The 17,524-nt window shown below is 39.8% G+C and overlaps 2 protein-coding genes across 14 annotated transcripts in view; one reads left to right on the top strand and one right to left on the bottom strand.

Moving 5' to 3' along the window:
* RMI1 (RecQ mediated genome instability 1) overlaps nt 1-6,081 on the bottom strand; it is a 24,491-nt gene extending 18,410 nt beyond the window's left edge. For 2 of the 5 annotated variants that reach the window (XM_054501671.2, XM_054501673.2), the window contains exon 1: nt 4,700-4,826. The gene's annotated coding sequence lies outside the window, so the exon portion shown is untranslated. Of the gene's footprint in view, nt 1-4,699; nt 5,015-5,885 lie in introns of those variants that run through there. The other 3 variants (XM_054501670.2, XM_054501672.2, XM_054501669.2) reach the window with 3 other exon arrangements.
* Nucleotides 5,065-17,524, top strand: HNRNPK (heterogeneous nuclear ribonucleoprotein K). Of its 9 annotated transcripts, none has more exons than XM_054501678.2 (17): nt 5,065-5,201; nt 7,250-7,329; nt 7,416-7,500; nt 7,921-8,018; nt 8,656-8,712; nt 10,207-10,250; nt 11,123-11,195; nt 11,732-11,803; nt 12,306-12,419; nt 12,730-12,858; nt 13,517-13,824; nt 13,980-14,034; nt 14,350-14,433; nt 14,792-14,807; nt 14,885-14,967; nt 15,369-15,538; nt 16,321-17,524. In XM_054501678.2, exons 3-17 carry the CDS (start codon nt 7,443-7,445, stop codon nt 16,349-16,351), a joined length of 1,392 nt encoding a protein of 463 aa, XP_054357653.1. In that variant the 5' UTR covers nt 5,065-5,201; nt 7,250-7,329; nt 7,416-7,442; the 3' UTR covers nt 16,352-17,524. The 9 variants fall into 9 exon arrangements, with proteins under 9 accessions (XP_054357653.1, XP_054357650.1, XP_063505707.1 ...); XM_054501675.2 differs by having other exon boundaries at nt 16,261-17,524; XM_054501677.2 differs by lacking the exon at nt 5,065-5,201 and adding an exon at nt 5,416-5,551.

Here is a 17,524-nt window from a genome sequence, read left to right as displayed (position 1 = left end):
ACCACGCCCGGCTGTATGTGCTATTGAACACCGCAAGTGGCAAAACTCCTTTCAGCCAAGAGTTGGGATGAATTCTGAAAAACACTGCTCAGTGAACCCCAACAACTAAACTGTTCCATTAAATGTGTCAGTCCTAATTAATAACTCTAAGTACCACCCTCAACTTCTGAAGCTGACATACTATAAATTTATAGTAATGTTATCATAACTAGGCAAAGAAAAAAAAATTCCATTGACTAAACACCCAAAAGATAACCAAGACGCCTGTAAAACACAAGCAAATGTGATGAGATACTTAACACTGTACAAGCATTCCAATACAACTATTCTCAAATATTTTACCAAAAAGTCAACAACTTTAGGGGAAATAAAATAACTGCTAACGTACATCTGTTACACAGATTTCATCACTTAACAACAAAGTAAGTAGAAATTAGGATTGATCTAGGATACGGATATAATTCCTACAACTGCATGTCTTAATTATAATAAAAAGATGATATGTAATAGGTTATTTTTCCTACAGATTAGAAAGAAAAGCTTATTAAAATGTTTAATCAAATGGAAAAATATTATGTAAGATCTATATTATAAAGTTTAGACTGGATATTAATAATTGAGACCTTTAATTATTTGGTAAATTATATTAATGGCATCTAGTCCTTCAGATAATTCCTAAGGTTTTCATCCCCTCTTTGCTTAGGAAATTGGGTAACCATAGTCACAAGCAGGTAGAAGCAGCTCAGAGGCAGAGGTTAGCAAGGGCAGCACAAATTCCCATGTGCAAAGAACAGCTCCTGATCCTTAAAAACTCTACTGTCCAAGAAAATAATAATAAATTTGAAAACTGTCTTTTAAATTATACATTAAGATATGTTTGGGCTGGGTGCGGTGGCTCACGCCTGTAATTCCAGCACTTTGGGAGGCTGAGGTGGGTGGATCACCTGAGGTCAGGAGTTCAAGACCAGCCTGACCAACATGGAGAAGCCCGTCTCTACTAAAAATACAAAAAAATTAGCCAAGCCTGGTGGCGCATGCCTGTAATCCCAGCTACTAAGGAGGCCGAGACAGAAGAATCGTTTGAACCAAGGAGGCAGAGGTTGCAGTGAGCCGAGATTGTGCCATTGCACTGCAGCCTGGGCAACAAGAACGAAACTCTGTCTCAAAAGAAAAGAAAAAAAGATGTTCAAAGTTGGTAATCCTAGCACTTTGGTAGGCCAAGGCGGGTGGATCACCTGAGGTCAGGAGTTCCAGACCAGCCTGACCAACATGGAGAAACCTCTTCTCTACTAAAAATACAAAAAAATTAGCCGAGCTTGGTGGCACATGCCTGTAATCCCAGCTACTCGGGAGGCTGAGGCAGGAGAATCGTTTGAACCCAGGAGGCAGAGGTTGCAGTGAGCCGAGATTGCGCCACTGCACTCCAGCCTAGGTAACAAGAATGAAACTCAGTCTCAAAAAAAAAAAAAGGTATGTTCATACCATATTATCCACTTGTTTTACTTTCCAGAATTAAGGACACAATCATAAATAAGGACCAAAAAAAGCCATATATTTAAGGAGATAATATCCCCGGTACTGTGATTTGATCTTTACAAATTAAGTGAATATATTAAATTATCACATATACTCCAAAACTATGTACATCTTTTATGCATCAATAAGTAACAAAATAAATAAAGACAAAGATTTATGTGGCAGAGTTTACCACTGAGTTTTTATATTTTCAAAAAAACAAAATGCTCAAAATGGGAAAAAAGTTAAATACATTGCACTACCACCATGAAATGAAAAGCTATGAAATCTTTAAAGAAGCCATTTTTAAGAATTATTTAATGGCAAAGAAATACATTCACATTTTGTTGGGAAAAAGAACACATATAAAATTACATACAGCTTAATCCCCATTAATTTCATAATCAGGAAAAACATTTTTAAGAAAGCTGATTAGCATTGTGTGAATGATAAACTTGGCTGACCACACTAATCTACATTCTAGATCTGAACTGCCAGGAACTGAACAAAAGAAAATAAAGTGGGAAAATTTTATCACCTACCACGAAGGTCTAGGCATATTTGATTTACAGATTAATTTTCAGTCAGCCTCATATATTCCGATTTTTTTTTAATAAAAAGCGAGGCAGGAGTGTCATCCTTTTGGACATTACGTGTGTCATTCCGACAATAGCTGAGATTTAAAAGCACTAATGAATATTTAAATCTACTCCACATTTCCATTATCTTCATCTAAACAATAAAGGTAATTCTACATTTTAATTCATTGAGGATGAGTTCAAGGTAATCCTGGAATTTTTGAGAAGATACTCCGAAAATTAGGGAGGAAAAATTTATACTGTATATAACTGAAATTAGAAGAAGTAATCAGAGGAGATTTTTGTGGATCCTCCATAACCTAAAGTAAGGAAAAGACAGAAAGAGAATCTGGAACCCCATTTTGCTACGTGACCTTGGATATGTTCCTTAGCTTCTCTTAGTGTTAGTTCGTTTGTCCACAAAACAAAGATAACTAACAACTTGCTCAAAGAACTCTAAAAAGTATTAAACTGCCAGCACAAGGTTTAGCACACAGTGGGGAACTCAGGAAATAGTATTTATAAATACTATTTTAAACAATAATGCAGCTGGATAGTGTACATTCTCAATTATATTAGCCCATCTAAAGTAAATCCCCCATCTAAGTAATATTGGGTCTAAATTCACTGAGTCCAAAATGATCACTACACCATTGTACCAATTACACAAGACTGGAATCAATGAATGTATTGATAAGTTCTTGAATGAACACAGGTATAAAATTATTGGGTTGAAAAGTCTTAATTTCAAACAGAGAATAAAAGGATGGCGAAAAAACAGACTTTCCTGTTATTTAAAGAGCAAACCTAAAAATTAAAAGAAGAAATCAAATGGGGGAAAAATAGCAACCATCCCACAATGGCATCTAGAGGGGATGAATAATTTACAACAGTCGGGGTCCAGTCTGGAGAATGAAATTGGGAGGAAGAGGTTCTTTTTTTTTTTTTTGAGACAGGGTCTCGCTCTGTCGCCCAGGCTGGAGTGCTATGGCGCGATCTCGGCTCACTGCAAGCTCAGCCTCCCGGGTTGACGTCATTCTCCTGCCTCGGCCTCCCAAGTAGCTGGGACTACAGGCTCCTGCCACCACGCCCGACTAATTTTTTTTTGTCTTTTTAGTAGAGACGGGGATTTCACAATGTTAGCCAGGATGGTCTCGATCTCCTGACCTTGTGATCTGCCCGCCTCGGCCTCCCAAAGTGCTGGGATTACAGGCGTGAGCCACCGTGCCAGGCCGGAAGAGGTTTTTATATAGGGCTGCTTACTTGTGATTCCCACTCATCACTCTTTATCAAGAAAATGATGACTGCAACATAAATACTAACTTGAAAGAAAGCACAGCATCATTATTACCGTACCGCTATTTGTGCATATTAGTGTCAGTGACATGTCTCAGGTTTTCAATGACAAATTCAATTAAATGTTGCAAATACTAACTGGCGGATTAAATCTCTATGATCCAAGTATCCTCAGCCCCTACATAAACTCATGTTTTGAATATTTAATAAAATTCTGAACTTTGTGTTTTAGAACTGAAATGTGAGTTAAGTTTTACCTACCCAACAAGACCATACACTCTTCATGGTGGGGACCACTTAAAAAATTATATTACCACTTAAAGAGAACTTTTATAAACTCCACAATCCCGGACATTATGTTCTAACAGTATGTGTTACCGTATCCTCCCAGAATGTAAATACTGGTGTTTATCATGAAATCCTCAGTGCGCCCTAACAAGAGTTTTCCTCTAATCAGTCAAGTAAAAGATGCTGGGTGGATGCAATCATGGCCATTTAAAAGAATGCTGGCATATATGTTTTGCAAATTACCCAAGAAGGAAACATTATAACAGGAATGAATCAGCACAAATTCATCACCACTAAAATATATGCATGCATTCGGCCAATGGTGGATTTCGCTTTATGTGCAGATTATAACATCTTTATGCTTCAAAATGAGTTTGGAATTGTGGGCGGAGGCTGGAAGGTTGACGAGTAAGGATGTGGAAAGCGGGTACTACCAGGGCTGGAGATTTCCCAGGGCTGTCACCGATTGAAAGTGACCTTATGTGCCTTAACAAAAGAAGTCATGAAAGCTTGGCACAGGAGCCTTAGAAGTAAGGAACCGAATACAATGCAAGTGTGCGCTGAACCCGCTAGAACAGAAGCACGTTAGAGGGCGAGGGTTTTTGTCTGTTTTCATCACTGCCACAAGGCAGGCGCTTTGAATGGAACGTGGAGGTCTGCAACCTATTTAGCGATACGCATTCATTTTAGGAGACAAGGGCAATATTTATTGCCTAAAAATTTTATCGGAATAAACTACAGCGACGACACTACAAAATACTTCCATGTCAGGTCCCATTACCCAAGAGTTAAGTCTCAGAACGGAGAGCCCTGTGAAACCGCCTGTGCCCTCTCGCCGAGTTCTCCAGTACTCCCAGGCTCGCCCCGCGTTTCCCCCGCTCCCGCCCCAGCGCAAGGCGGGCCGAGAACCGCCAGCTGCGCCCCCGGGCCCGGCCTTGGCTGACGGGCGCCCCGGACCGTTACAAACAGCGGGTTTCCGAAGCGTGGGCCCGGCCCAGCGGATGCAGACGGCCCGCACTTACCGCGCCGCAGCTCGTCCCGCAGCCCACAGACCACAGCCCGGGGCGGGGTAAGGGACTTCGGGCACGAGTGTGGGCTGTGAAAACAGGGGCATAAGTCTGGGCCGAGCACCGACCTGGGCGTCCCGCATTTCCCTCGCGCAACATCGGTCCCTGGGCCGCGCAACTGTAAGGACAGGAACCGCCGCGGCGCGCTCCCACATCCTTTTTTGCCTCTTCCCGCCCGATTTGCCGCGCGCTCGCGCCCCTCCTCCAACCCCAAAAGACTACTTCGGGGCTGGAAAACGCCCCTTCCCCGCCCCCTCCCTGTGCGCGTGAACTAGGCAGTTGTTAGATCTCGCGAGAGGTTCGCCCCCTAACCGCCCCTCCCCCCAGCTAGTGAGTGCGCGAACGAGAAAGGAGGAGGGCGCTCCAGGCGACAGCACTGCAGACGCCATTATCCTCTGTTTCTCTGCTGCACCGACTTCGACGTCTTGCCTGTGTCCCACTTGTTCGCGGCCTATAGGTAACTGGAGTTATTGGAGCTTGGGTATTGCTGATTCGGGTAAGGGTTGGGGCTCCCTGAAAGGCTGCGTTGACTTTTCCCAAGCCCGGGTTTTCTCGAGCCCTTAGTGGCCTCCCAGCCCGAAGGGAGGTGCTGGCGGTAGGCGGGGTTGTCGCCTACTCCGTCGCCTTGATTGACGTGGCCTCGGGCCAATCGCTTCGCCCTCGCACCATCGCTGAAGCCCTGGCAGCCAATAGGGCGCGACGGCGGGGAGGACGCGAGAAGGCGGGGGAGGGGAGCCTGCGCTCGTTTTCTGTCTAGCTCCGACCGGCTGAGGCGGCGCGGCGGCGGAGGGACGGCAGCCTCGCGCGGTGAGGAGCCGGGTTGGGGGAGCGGCTCGTGGAGGTGAGGGTCGGAGCCCAGTTTTGCCGCTTGAGGGAGGCGTTTTGGGGGCCTCTTTGGTGTTTGGCCGCTTCTCCGAGTGGGAACGTTGCCCAATGTCCCCTCCCCCACCTCCGCCATTTCCCTGAGCGTGTATCCGCAGTCCGCGTTGTAGTCCTAGAGACTTCGGGGATTCGTGAGGCATGTGCCTCTAGGATGAGCTGGTGCTATGTGGCACTGGGAACTAGGAACGTCGTGGAGGAAAGGAGGCCGGTGCGGGGAGAAGGTCGCGCCGCCGCTCTCTTTGTGTGAGCCCCGCCTCACCTTGGGTCTCCCGTCCCGGCGTCGGAGCTGGAGCGGCGGGGATGGAACGGTCAGGGCTGTCTCGATGGCTTTGTCTTGGGCAGTGGGGGGAGGATGCGGGGGATGAGACCTCGGGACCGCGTGGTGGGTGGGGGAGGGGGTCGGCGCTCGGCTCCGCCTAGTAGCACGTAGTCGCCATTACGCGGGCCGCCATTTCCTGTCGGATCCGGGTGAGGAGAAGTGCGGTGCTTCTGCTGTCGACTTTTGCTTTTTCCCGTCCTGTTACCTGGCTGTTTCTGATCCCGGTACCGGGAGGCGGGGAGGGGAGGGCTCGTTGGCGCTCGGCCAGTCGAGCACATACTTAGCGGATTTTCGGGGCCTGGGGACTAGTGACTGCAGGACCCGAAGGGTGAACGGCACGCGGCAACGTTATTCTTACAGATAAGCCCTGCTGTTTTTGCTTAAACTTTCTTATCCAAATCTTCTACCACCACACTTCAGAAATTGCGTGCTGGGCTCGAAGGATGTCGTTTCAGTTGTCGTTAAGAGAGCAATAAGTCGACCAACGGTATGGGAGAATGGGAGGCATAAATGTGCCTCGCTTGTTGGCTCTTTGCTGTCTAGCCAACCTTCTAGTAGAGGCCGCTTGTCAACTCCTAGTCCCGACAAGAGGGAAGCTTAAAAAGGCTGTTTGCAGTCCTATCAACCGTTCTGGCACGTAGACACTTTAGTTTTCGTATTACAGGCATAATTGTCGTGTTGTACTCTCTTAAGCCTAATTTAAAATAATCCGCTAGTGACTGTTAGTTTTCAAGGGCTCCATTTGCTTCGCTGATTAATAGACTGGTAGTGTGGTAGTTTGGATCTGGTCCTATATTAGATTTTTGGATTTATCCCTCCGGTAGATTGTTCTGGTCGTTGGATGTGTTCGCAATTGCCGTTGTATTTGTAAACTTTGAAAATGTCACATAAGATCGCTTCAAGCATGAATCGAAAGAAATAGAAAAGCAATTGGAAGTTTTAATATAAAATTAGTTTTTCCAGTGAATAAGATGCATTGTAACTTTTCATAAATGTATGCTTTGTGGATGACATTTATTTTTTCAGGCTTTTGGGAATGTGCCGTATAAAACAATTCATTTCTGTGGTGGGACTTAATCCAGTGGCTAAAAGTTATTGTTCTAACTTAGCAAAAAATGAAACCAGGCTCCCTTGAATTTTGCATTTTTTAGGCAATCATTTGAATTGTGAAACCCTAAAATGAAGAATCAAGTTTTAGAAACAGCTAGTTTTTTGGGTTCAAATCAGTGTTCACTGTGATCAGAAACAAATATTCAGTAAGAAGAATAAACAAAAGCAAAACTGATTTGTGTTGGTTCTTATAGGCTACTGCAGCACTGGGGTGTCAGTTGTTGGTCCGACCCAGAACGCTTCAGTTCTGCTCTGCAAGGATATATAATAACTGGTACGTTCTAGAAGCAATGTCTTTTTTTTTTTTTGCAGCCTGCTTTCCAATAAGCCAAATGTACTAGCTTCTTTATTTTTCCACAGATTGGTGTGCCCGTTTAATAAAAGAATATGGAAACTGAACAGCCAGAAGAAACCTTCCCTAACACTGAAACCAATGGTGAATTTGGTGAGAAGAAATTTTAGTTTTAACAGTATTTTTTTATTCTGTTAATAAATTGCCTTATTCTGTTAATTATTGCCTTAGGAGTGTGTGGTGAAATTTTGGTATTACTGTTTATGTAGGTAATTTTAATTCTGCGATTTATCAGTAGTTACATCTTAGCTTTTATTTATGAAGTAGAAGTAACTGATTTGCATATAAAGAATTTTTCCTTGCATTTTGGGATTTCAAGTCCTTTGAAGTATTTTGTCGCAGTATTTTGTGTTTGGTGCATTTTACAAGATGGAAGTATAACGTTCAAGTTTATAGCAATGCCTTTGGTCTTTTTAAAACATGCCGAAGATAAGCAACAAGTCTCTTGAAACAGAATGGAGTTGCTTTGGAGACTTCGCTGCTTTCTTTGAAATCTGAACTGTTAATTTTTAGGTAAACGCCCTGCAGAAGATATGGAAGAGGAACAAGCATTTAAAAGATCTAGAAACACTGATGAGATGGTTGAATTACGCATTCTGCTTCAGAGCAAGGTATAAATTTTATTCTTGAAAATTTGAAGGTGGTTCATACTCAAGTAGAAATTAAGGTCTGGTTTGGCTTTCTAGAAAGTGAAAGTTTTACAGATTGAAGAATACAAAACATTTGGTTCTTTGTAAACAGACTTGAAGGCTCTGGTGGTTTTGTTATTCCACTAATAGTTAAGATTAAAGCCTTTGCTGTAGTGAACCACCACTACAGGTCAAACTAGGAGGAGAGTGTGATTCTTAAAGTGTTAATAGATTAAATCTTAATTATGTGTGGACTCCTTAGGAAACTGCTTGGTTGGCAGTTTATTGTTTTATCACGGGTCACAATATGAAGGTACCTACTAATATTAAATTAATTGACTTATTTTACCAAAGGGTGCTATAAAATGTGTGCTTAGTTTTATTTTATACTTGGTGTTATTTCTGACATTGAGTACTCCAAACTATTTAGTCCTCACAGCACTTAGAATTATATTTTGATTTTCGGTTTGGTTTTGGCCTGGTCGTTTTTACATCCCCAAATAGATTTTTATTCTTATAAGAAACAGGTTGGAGGATTTTTTAGCAAAATCTAAGAGCATAGGTAGCCATTAATTTTAGGGAAAGGCAAAATAATTTTTTGTCTTTGTATCTTCTCCAGAATGCTGGGGCAGTGATTGGAAAAGGAGGCAAGAATATTAAGGCTCTCCGTACAGACGTAAGTATTAAGAGTTTAAACTACTACACGAGCAGCTTCAGTTTATATGTCTATAGAAATTTAAAGATTTACATCCTAGAAATCATTTCATAGTTTAGTTACAAAGACATTTGTAATATTTTATTATTACAGAATTGATTTCAAAGTTATCCATTCCTGTTTTAACAAAAGCCCAGATTGAGCAGGGTGGGGGGGGTGGTTTCTTTTAAACCTCTTCACATTCTAATAAGAGTCCACCAAATTATTCACTTCATCAAGCAAGATAACATCTTAATTAGAAATAGCGACAAAGTGTAAAAATCCTTGATTGCACCATTTCCTGTGTGTGAATCAATTACAGTATTACTGAAAACCATTGCAGGTGGCTGGTTAAATCCAGAAGAATTTTTTTGTTTTCTTTGGGAAGAAAAATGTCCATCTGTTCTTTAACAGCTTGCACATGGAGCACAAAGAATTTAATTTTGAGGTTGCATGATTTAAATATGGGTAAAGGATAGAGTAGGCACTTAATCTTATAATTGGGAAACTGTTCGTCAATGCCTATGATTTGTTTGAGTCTTCATTTTACAGTGGGTTGACTCTTGTGATTAGACACATTAAATGTTGGCAGTGCCAGAAGTGAGCACATTTATAGGACTTGGCTACACCAAAATTTCTAAATTTTTTTTCTCATAGTGTACACATTTCTTAATGTTTTTCTTGCTAAAAATGAGGCAAATAACTTTGTGTCGAGTACTTATTTGACAGTATTTCATTTCTCTCTTGGTCGCAGATCTTTGTATGTTCCTCTTGATTACTGTAAACTGAACTTGAAAATTTGTTTAAAATTTTACAAACTTGCCTGTTAGGATCTAGGAATGCGTTTCAAAACCTCCAGAAAACCGAACCAGTCTTATTAGTTAGGGTTTTTGGTGGTGTGGGAATTTTTGTTTTGTCTTTTATAAACCTCTCTCCTCTTAATCCAGATGTTCTGTATAATTATCTGGGTTATTAATTTCCCCATTTCCTCAAGAATTTCAGTAAACTTTGAGTCAGGTTTTGTGTCTACCCTCATGAGCCAGCCTGCTACTGAAACATCGTTTGTTTTTCTTAAAAAATAAAAAAGGCTAGAACCATCATTTGAGGTCCTTAATGTTAAGCCACAGTCAGATTTAGAGAAGTCCATTATTGTGTTAGTCTTCAGAACAACTTAAGCTTGTTTCATTAATTGAGAGTATGAGTATAGTTTGTATTAAATTAAAATTTATTGCTTTTCCCCCTTTTCCCTCTCCTTGTTTTTTTGGCCATATATCTCCGTTGCCCATGTACTGGATCGACTTACCCCTGCGTTGCCCACCATGACGTTGGCCCATCCGCCCCTGAACGCCCATGTGAAAACCCTGGTTGGCTATGCCCAAAAATGTGCTCGTTGCCAAACGGGTACCATACTTGACAACTTCTGATTGAATGCCCATGCCCAATGCCAACATCCACGAACGCCAATGACCAATGCAGTACAATGCCAGTGTTTCAGTCCCAGACAGCAGTGGCCCCGAGCGGTATGTCCCAACAGTTTATGCCTCACTGCCTGATTAGAAAGAGAGAAATGTATTTTATTACCTGCCTTTTATATAATTAAATAGTATCCCCTTTAGACGGTGTATTGTTTTTCAAGTTTCTGTCTTATTTTCCCCATTAAGTCTTTTTGTCACTGAACTTTTACCGTGAGTTGCCCACCCAAACGATCCACTAATTTTATTTCGATGGAAGGAGCACAGCTTCAAGTGTTGCATATTTGCCGCATTGTAAATCAAATTGTTACCAAAATAGTCTCTCGCTCTGTCTTTGTGGCCCACCTTGCTTCCCAACATTGCCTGTTCATAATTTTTTCTGATGAAATGCTAACTCTGGTTCACTTTCCTTCACTTCTCATTTGTGTTGTCTTTGTTTTGTCTTGCATTTGTATTTGTTTTCTTGCAGAGCCCATTAGTGATCTAATTTCTAACTGGTATTCATAACCTTACTCCAGATACAATGTTCACCACTTGCATATTCCCCCACTTTGCCTAAGAGAAGGTGTGCCAGTTTTACCAATGTAACAGCGAGGGTATCCTTAACTTAGTGGTGGCGGGGAACATAAATATTCAACTCTGCTTCAGTTCTGGTCAGTTTATTGCCCACTTAATCTGAGCCCTTCCAAAAGCCCATTCTCTCTGTCTCTCTGCAAGTCTCCTAATATTGTTATCATGTCTGTATTGGGTATAAAACAAAATGCATGTGAGAAATCTATAAATAGGCTACTTTAAATGGGGAATATTAAATAATCGTATGTTACATCTCTGTAAAAGTTTGTATGATTTGGTGACAAACACAAAACTCATTTTTCTTTTCCGCCTTTTTTGTACTATCTGGTATTTGTGGTGTTTGACAGCATATTGAGTATCAGTGCTGATATTGAAACAATTGGAGAAATTCTGAAGAAAATCATCCCTACCTTGGAAGAGGTAGGCTTATTTTTTTTTAAATGTATTTGACAATATGAGGGGAGAATGTTTAAAGTATGTTGTATTGGGGTATGATGGGGGAGTGGAGAGACAATGGATATGACAGTTTGTAGCAGTATCTTAACCTGCTACATAATTTTGTACATGCGTAATTTGTTTTTTTTTTTTAAAAAAAAGGCTGGCCACTCCTGGTGTAAATGTGAACTTATCTGTGGTCATGTGCTTTCATGAGTTTAGTATGTATTTTATGGGCTTTAGTTATTAGAAGAGAGATTTTTAAAATTAGAATATTTGTGGGAATATGTTGAAAAGGAGAATTATTTAGATTTAGTTAGGATTTTAAGACTCTACATAATTCACTAGGTATATAGAGAAAAGTATTTTATGTTTTGTATCGTCTTAATGTTGAATAAAGCAGTTTCTCATTATTTAATAATATAGATTTAAAATATGTTGTAGTAGCTTTACCAATATATGCGACAATAGCCTGATCACGCTAGACACTTAACCTATTACTCTTATTTTTCTACTTTCAGGGCCTGCAGTTGCCATCACCCACTGCAACCAGCCAGCTCCCGCTCGAATCTGATGCTGTGGAATGCTTAAATGTATGTCATAGTGCCATTGAACCCCACTGAAGTATGGAGCCTGGCCCATAGGATCGATTATATTTTTAACATAGTGTGCTTTTCCCATCTCTATAGAAAAAGGCTTAAAAACATGATACATGAATGGTCTTACAACTCACTGTTGACCCTGCTCCATGCTGCAGTGGGAATTAACTACATTTGCAAAGTGCTTTGCAGTCATTTTTATTATGGTGTTATTTGAATGTTAATAATAATTTTGTGGTAACAGCGACATGCTAAATGGCTGCAGTGTGGGTATGGTGTTGCAGGACCTGAAAATAAAATAGTTTTTTAAGGTGGTGCAGAATGTCCTTTTTGGGCCTGGCTATTGAGGATAATAAGCACATAACTGGTAAAGTTATTGAAATATAAATTCAGGTTGCTCACTGCAACAGTATATTATTGTTATGCTTATAGCAGATAAGTGTGTATTGGGGAATTGTTGATTTGAGACTAAAATTTTATAACTCTCCCTCCACAGTACCAACACTATAAAGGAAGTGACTTTGACTGCGAGTTGAGGCTGTTGATTCATCAGAGTCTAGCAGGAGGAATTATTGGGGTCAAAGGTGCTAAAATCAAAGAACTTCGAGAGGTAAAAAAAAAAAAATTCTGCCATATTCTTTGCTGGAAAGTAAATTTTAATATAGACTTGTTTCTGTGAGCTTCTCTCGCTTCCCCTCTCAGTTCCCTTCAAAGATTGCTTATCGCAAGTAACAAAAAGTGTCTGGCACTGCTAGACATCTTATTTTGTCAAAATTTTTATACCATTGCAAAGCCCTGTGATAATTAATGAAGTTTTTATATTGTGGGGGGATAATTGTTGAATTCAAATGCAATTTTCACTGAACCTAGGAAAGCTAATTTTCTTCTAATTATTTTTTTTTTTAATGATCTTATTACAGAACACTCAAACCACCATCAAGCTTTTCCAGGAATGCTGTCCTCATTCCACTGACAGAGTTGTTCTTATTGGAGGAAAACCCGATAGGGTTGTAGAGTGCATAAAGATCATCCTTGATCTTATATCTGAGGTACTTCAGAACACTTTTTGTTTACATTTGATTTTATGAAACAAAGTGATGATAACTTTCTGCAAAAGTAGCATCAGAGCATTTAGTCTAATAGTCTTTATTTGCCCTTTTCCTAGCAATTTTCTATCACCTGGCTTCAGCCATCACTTTAGTTTAAAAATGGTTTTGAAAAAGTGGAGAGTGGTAATCTGTTGGTGGTATTTCTATAGCCTTTGATCCTTCGAATGAATTTCCTATAGTGTTGCTTGTGTCTTTGTAACTACGCTGCAGGGCTTCCTATCTCAGGTGCCTCAGTATGGATTACAGACTTGCCAAGACTGATCTCTTCAGCCCTTGTTGTGAAATGTGCATTGTAGTTTGTCATGTGTAAAATGGGAGGGCTTTGTGGTTTCTTACGATCTAAGTGTAAGAGCAAGCTGTTACTTCTCCCTGTACAGGCAATAGAACTCACTTTTGTTTAGCACTTGCCAAAAGTATTGGATTTCTTTGGAATCTTTACTTTGCTACTGTTAGCGTTGACGTAATTCCTGTTTCTGCGTCTAGTACCTCCTGATGGGGGAATGACTTATATTTTGTTTGATGATGATGATGTTAGAAGGGTTGGTATGAAGCAGGACTCTTTCTTCAGTCTGTAAGTTTGTTCCATCTCTGTTTTTAGTCTCCCATCAAAGGACGTGCACAGCCTTACGATCCCAATTTTTACGATGAAACCTATGATTATGGTGGTTTTACAATGATGTTTGATGACCGCCGTGGACGCCCAGTGGGATTTCCAATGCGGGGAAGAGGTGGTTTTGACAGAATGCCTCCTGGTCGGGGTGGGCGTCCCATGCCTCCATCTAGAAGAGATTATGATGATATGAGCCCTCGTCGAGGACCACCTCCCCCTCCTCCTGGACGAGGCGGCCGGGGTGGTAGCAGAGCTCGGAATCTTCCTCTTCCTCCACCACCACCACCTAGAGGGGGGTAAGTTGGTTTTTGTTGTTGTTGTTGTTGTTGTTTTTCCATCTATGAATATTAACCTACAAGAGGCTGCACTTAGTGGTAGACAAGGTAGACTTTGATTTGATATGTGTGGCATGTAAACACGTTTAGATTACAACAAGTAACTATGCTTGCAGAGACCTCATGGCCTATGACAGAAGAGGGAGACCTGGAGACCGTTACGATGGCATGGTAAGAACTTTGGTTTATTACCAGTGTGTTGTGTATGTGAGGGTTGTCACAATGTAGTTCACGTTTTGTTGAAGGTTATAGTGATTAAAAAGCTTTTCTTACAAGTAAATTTTGTTTGGATTACTAGTTAAATAATTACTTCTATCTGCTGCTGGAGGATTACGACTTTATTGAGTTTTGTTCCCCTCGATTACATAATTGCTGCCCATATATGTACCCTCTTTTGTTTTAATGTAACATGCAAATTAGGCATATAAAAACAGCTCTGTAACAAAATACAATGCGGGTTGATGTTAATATTTTTATCTCTAACAGGTTGGTTTCAGTGCTGATGAAACTTGGGACTCTGCAATAGATACATGGAGCCCATCAGAATGGCAGATGGCTTATGAACCACAGGTTGAGTATCATAGTTGTTCGTGTGTATATCAGTGATAATTTAAAATGCTTACCTGCTCTCCAGTAAGTTTTTTATTCCCCTGAGGATACTTACTGAAAATAGGATACAGGAGGACTTTGGTTTCCTGAAGAGGGATTTTATGAGTATTAAAATACTTGGATAGTGAAGCTGGGTGCATGGTGCTCACTCATAATCCCAGCTACAAGAGTCTGAGGCAGGAGGATCACTTGAGCCCGAGAGTTTGAGACCAGCCTGGGCAACATAGCAAGACTCCATTTTATTAAATGAATTTTTTAAAAGTACCAGTAGTAATTACAACAGCAAAGTAATTTTCTGTTTTTTTCTTTCTGTTTTTAGGGTGGCTCTGGATATGGTAAGTTCTCTCCTTTGTGAAGTCAAACATTAATTTCATACTTTTTAAATGAACTTACTGCTCATTATTTAAATCAGATTATTCCTATGCAGGGGGTCGTGGCTCATATGGTGATCTTGGTGGACCTATTATTACTACACAAGTAACTATTCCCAAAGATGTAAGTATCTTTAATACTACCAGGAACATTTTGTCACTTTTATGATTATTCCTCCTTTCTGTATATTTTTTAATTCAGAAGGTTTTAACAAAAATACACATTTAGGATTGAGGTTATGTTAATGGACTTTAGTGAGCTGGGTTTTCTGCTGTTTGAGTCTTGTCAAGTGATCAGTGCTATTAATAAAAGTAGTTAAGAGGGTTTTGAGCCCTTAATTAACTAAGGGAAACATTAGTGTGACATAATACATTATAACTCAAACCTAGACAGGTTTAGGGAGCGTTAGATAATCAGTTAAGAGACTGAATGAATAAAATTAATACATTTCATGCTCCTTGAAAATACAGGTAGTAAATGTTAAAAGTATATCGTAAACACATACTTTTAAAAAATCTTTTCAGTTGGCTGGATCTATTATTGGCAAAGGTGGTCAGCGGATTAAACAAATCCGTCATGAGTCGGGAGCTTCGATCAAAATTGATGAGCCTTTAGAAGGATCCGAAGATCGGATCATTACCATTACAGGAACACAGGACCAGATACAGAATGCACAGTATTTGCTGCAGAACAGGTCAGTTTAAGTTTAGCTTTGTGTTAGCTTATACATACTAAAACCTTTAAAAAGCTTTTCTTCTCAATTGATTTTTTTCTTTTAGAAGCCATGGTGTCTCAACCTTTTGGGGACCTAACTTCTAAACATTCTAATAGTTTGCCTTAATTTTCTTCTGCTTTCTTACTAAAAACGAAGACAATTCAATACTAATCTTGCTGGAAGAAGCCTTAACCAAGCAAACTTCTCATTTCTCTGGTGAAAACTGCTGCCAAAACCACTTGTTACAAAATTGTACAGAGCCTGTAGAAAATATAGAAGATTCATTGGATGTTGGCCTAGTTCTGTGTGGAAGACTAGTGATTTTGTTGTTTTTAGATAACTAAATCGACAACAAATCACAGTCTGCCATATGGCACAGGCCATGCCTCTACAGGACAAATGATTGGTGCTGTAAAATGCAGCATTTCACACCTTACTAGCATTCTTTGTCTTTTCTACCAAATATTAACAACTTTCAATTCCGTTTTCTTAATTTTGTTCTACTAATGTCTGATTTACTGCTCATCATTTTTCTTGACACTTAACATTGCTTTAATTTGTAATTGCTAATGGTTTTTGAACTCTTCTAATTGTAATGGACATGTTTATCATTTTAATTTAGCATTGAAATTGTCTTGATGTTGATTAAGATGTTACCAGCAAAAATTCTAATTCGCACTTTTTTTTCTTTTCTTTTATAGTGTGAAGCAGTATGCAGATGTTGAAGGATTCTAATGCAAGATATTTTTTCTTTTTTATAGTGTGAAGCAGTATTCTGGAAAGTTTTTCTAAGACTAGTGAAGAACTGAAGGAGTCCTGCATCTTTTTTTTTTTATCTGCTTCTGTTTAAAAAGCCAACATTCCTCTGCTTCATAGGTGTTCTGCATTTGAGGTGTAGTGAAATCTTTGCTGTTCACCAGATGTAATGTTTTAGTTCCTTACAAACAGGGTTGGGGGGGGGAAGGGCGTGCAAAAACTAACATTGAAATTTTGAAACAGCAGCAGAGTGAGTGGATTTTATTTTTTTGTTACTGTTGGTGGTTTAAAAAAATTCCCCCCATGTAATTATTGTGAACACCTTGCTTTGTGGTCACTGTAACATTTGGGGGGTGGGACAGGGAGGAAAAGTAACAATAGTCCATATGTCCCTGGCATCTGTTCAGAGCAGTGTGCAGAATGTAATGCTCTTTTGTAAGAAACGTTTTATGATTTTTAAAATAAATTTAGTGAACCTATTTTTGGTGGTCATTTTTTTTTAAGACAGTCATTTTAAAATGGTGGCTGAATTTCCCAACCCACCCCCAAACTAAACACTAAGTTTAATTTTCAGCTCCTCTGTTGGACATATAAGTGCAGCTGTTGTTGGACATAGGCAAAATAACTTGGCAAACTTAGTTCTGGTGATTTCTTGATGGTTTGGAAGTCTATTGCTGGGAAGAAATTCCATCATACATATTCATGCTTATAATAAGCTGGGGATTTTTTGTTTGTTTTTGCAAATGCTTGCCCCTACTTTTCAACAGTTTTCTATGTTAGTTGTGAAGAACTAAGGTGGGGAGCAGTACTACAAGTTGAGTAATGGTATGAGTATATACCAGAATTCTGATTGGCAGCAAGTTTTATTAATCAGAATAACACTTGGTTTATGGAAGTGACTAATGTTGAAAAAATTGATTATTTTTATTAGATAATTTCTCACCTATAGACTTAAACTGTCAACTTGCTCTAGTGTCTTATTAGTTAAACTTTGTAAAATATATATATACTTGTTTTTCCATTGTATGCAAATTGAAAGAAAAAGATGTACCATTTCTCTGTTGTATGTTGGATTATGTAGGAAATGTTTGTGTACAATTCAAAAAAAAAGATGAAAAAAGTTCCTGTGGATGTTTTGTGTAGTATCTTGGCATTTGTATTGATAGTTAAAATTCACTTCCAAATAAATAAAACACCCATGATGCTAGA

Source organism: Pongo pygmaeus, chromosome 13 (assembly GCF_028885625.2).
Source record: "Pongo pygmaeus isolate AG05252 chromosome 13, NHGRI_mPonPyg2-v2.0_pri, whole genome shotgun sequence".
In the NCBI taxonomy this organism is placed as follows: domain Eukaryota; kingdom Metazoa; phylum Chordata; class Mammalia; order Primates; family Hominidae; genus Pongo; species Pongo pygmaeus.
This window is presented reverse-complemented; position numbering and strand designations above follow the sequence as displayed.

What these genes read in the sequence shown, in the direction of transcription:
- HNRNPK (XM_054501675.2), top strand. Translation starts at nt 7,443, where the DNA reads ATGGAAACTGAACAGCCAGAAGAAACCTTCCCTAACACTGAAACCAAT. An exon ending in TGAAACCAATGGTGAATTTG is followed by an intron (nt 7,501 to 7,920) that starts GTGAGAAGAAAT and finishes GTTAATTTTTAG; the next exon opens with GTAAACGCCCTGCAGAAGAT. An exon ending in AAATCAAAGAACTTCGAGAG is followed by an intron (nt 12,420 to 12,729) that starts GTAAAAAAAAAA and finishes ATCTTATTACAG; the next exon opens with AACACTCAAACCACCATCAA.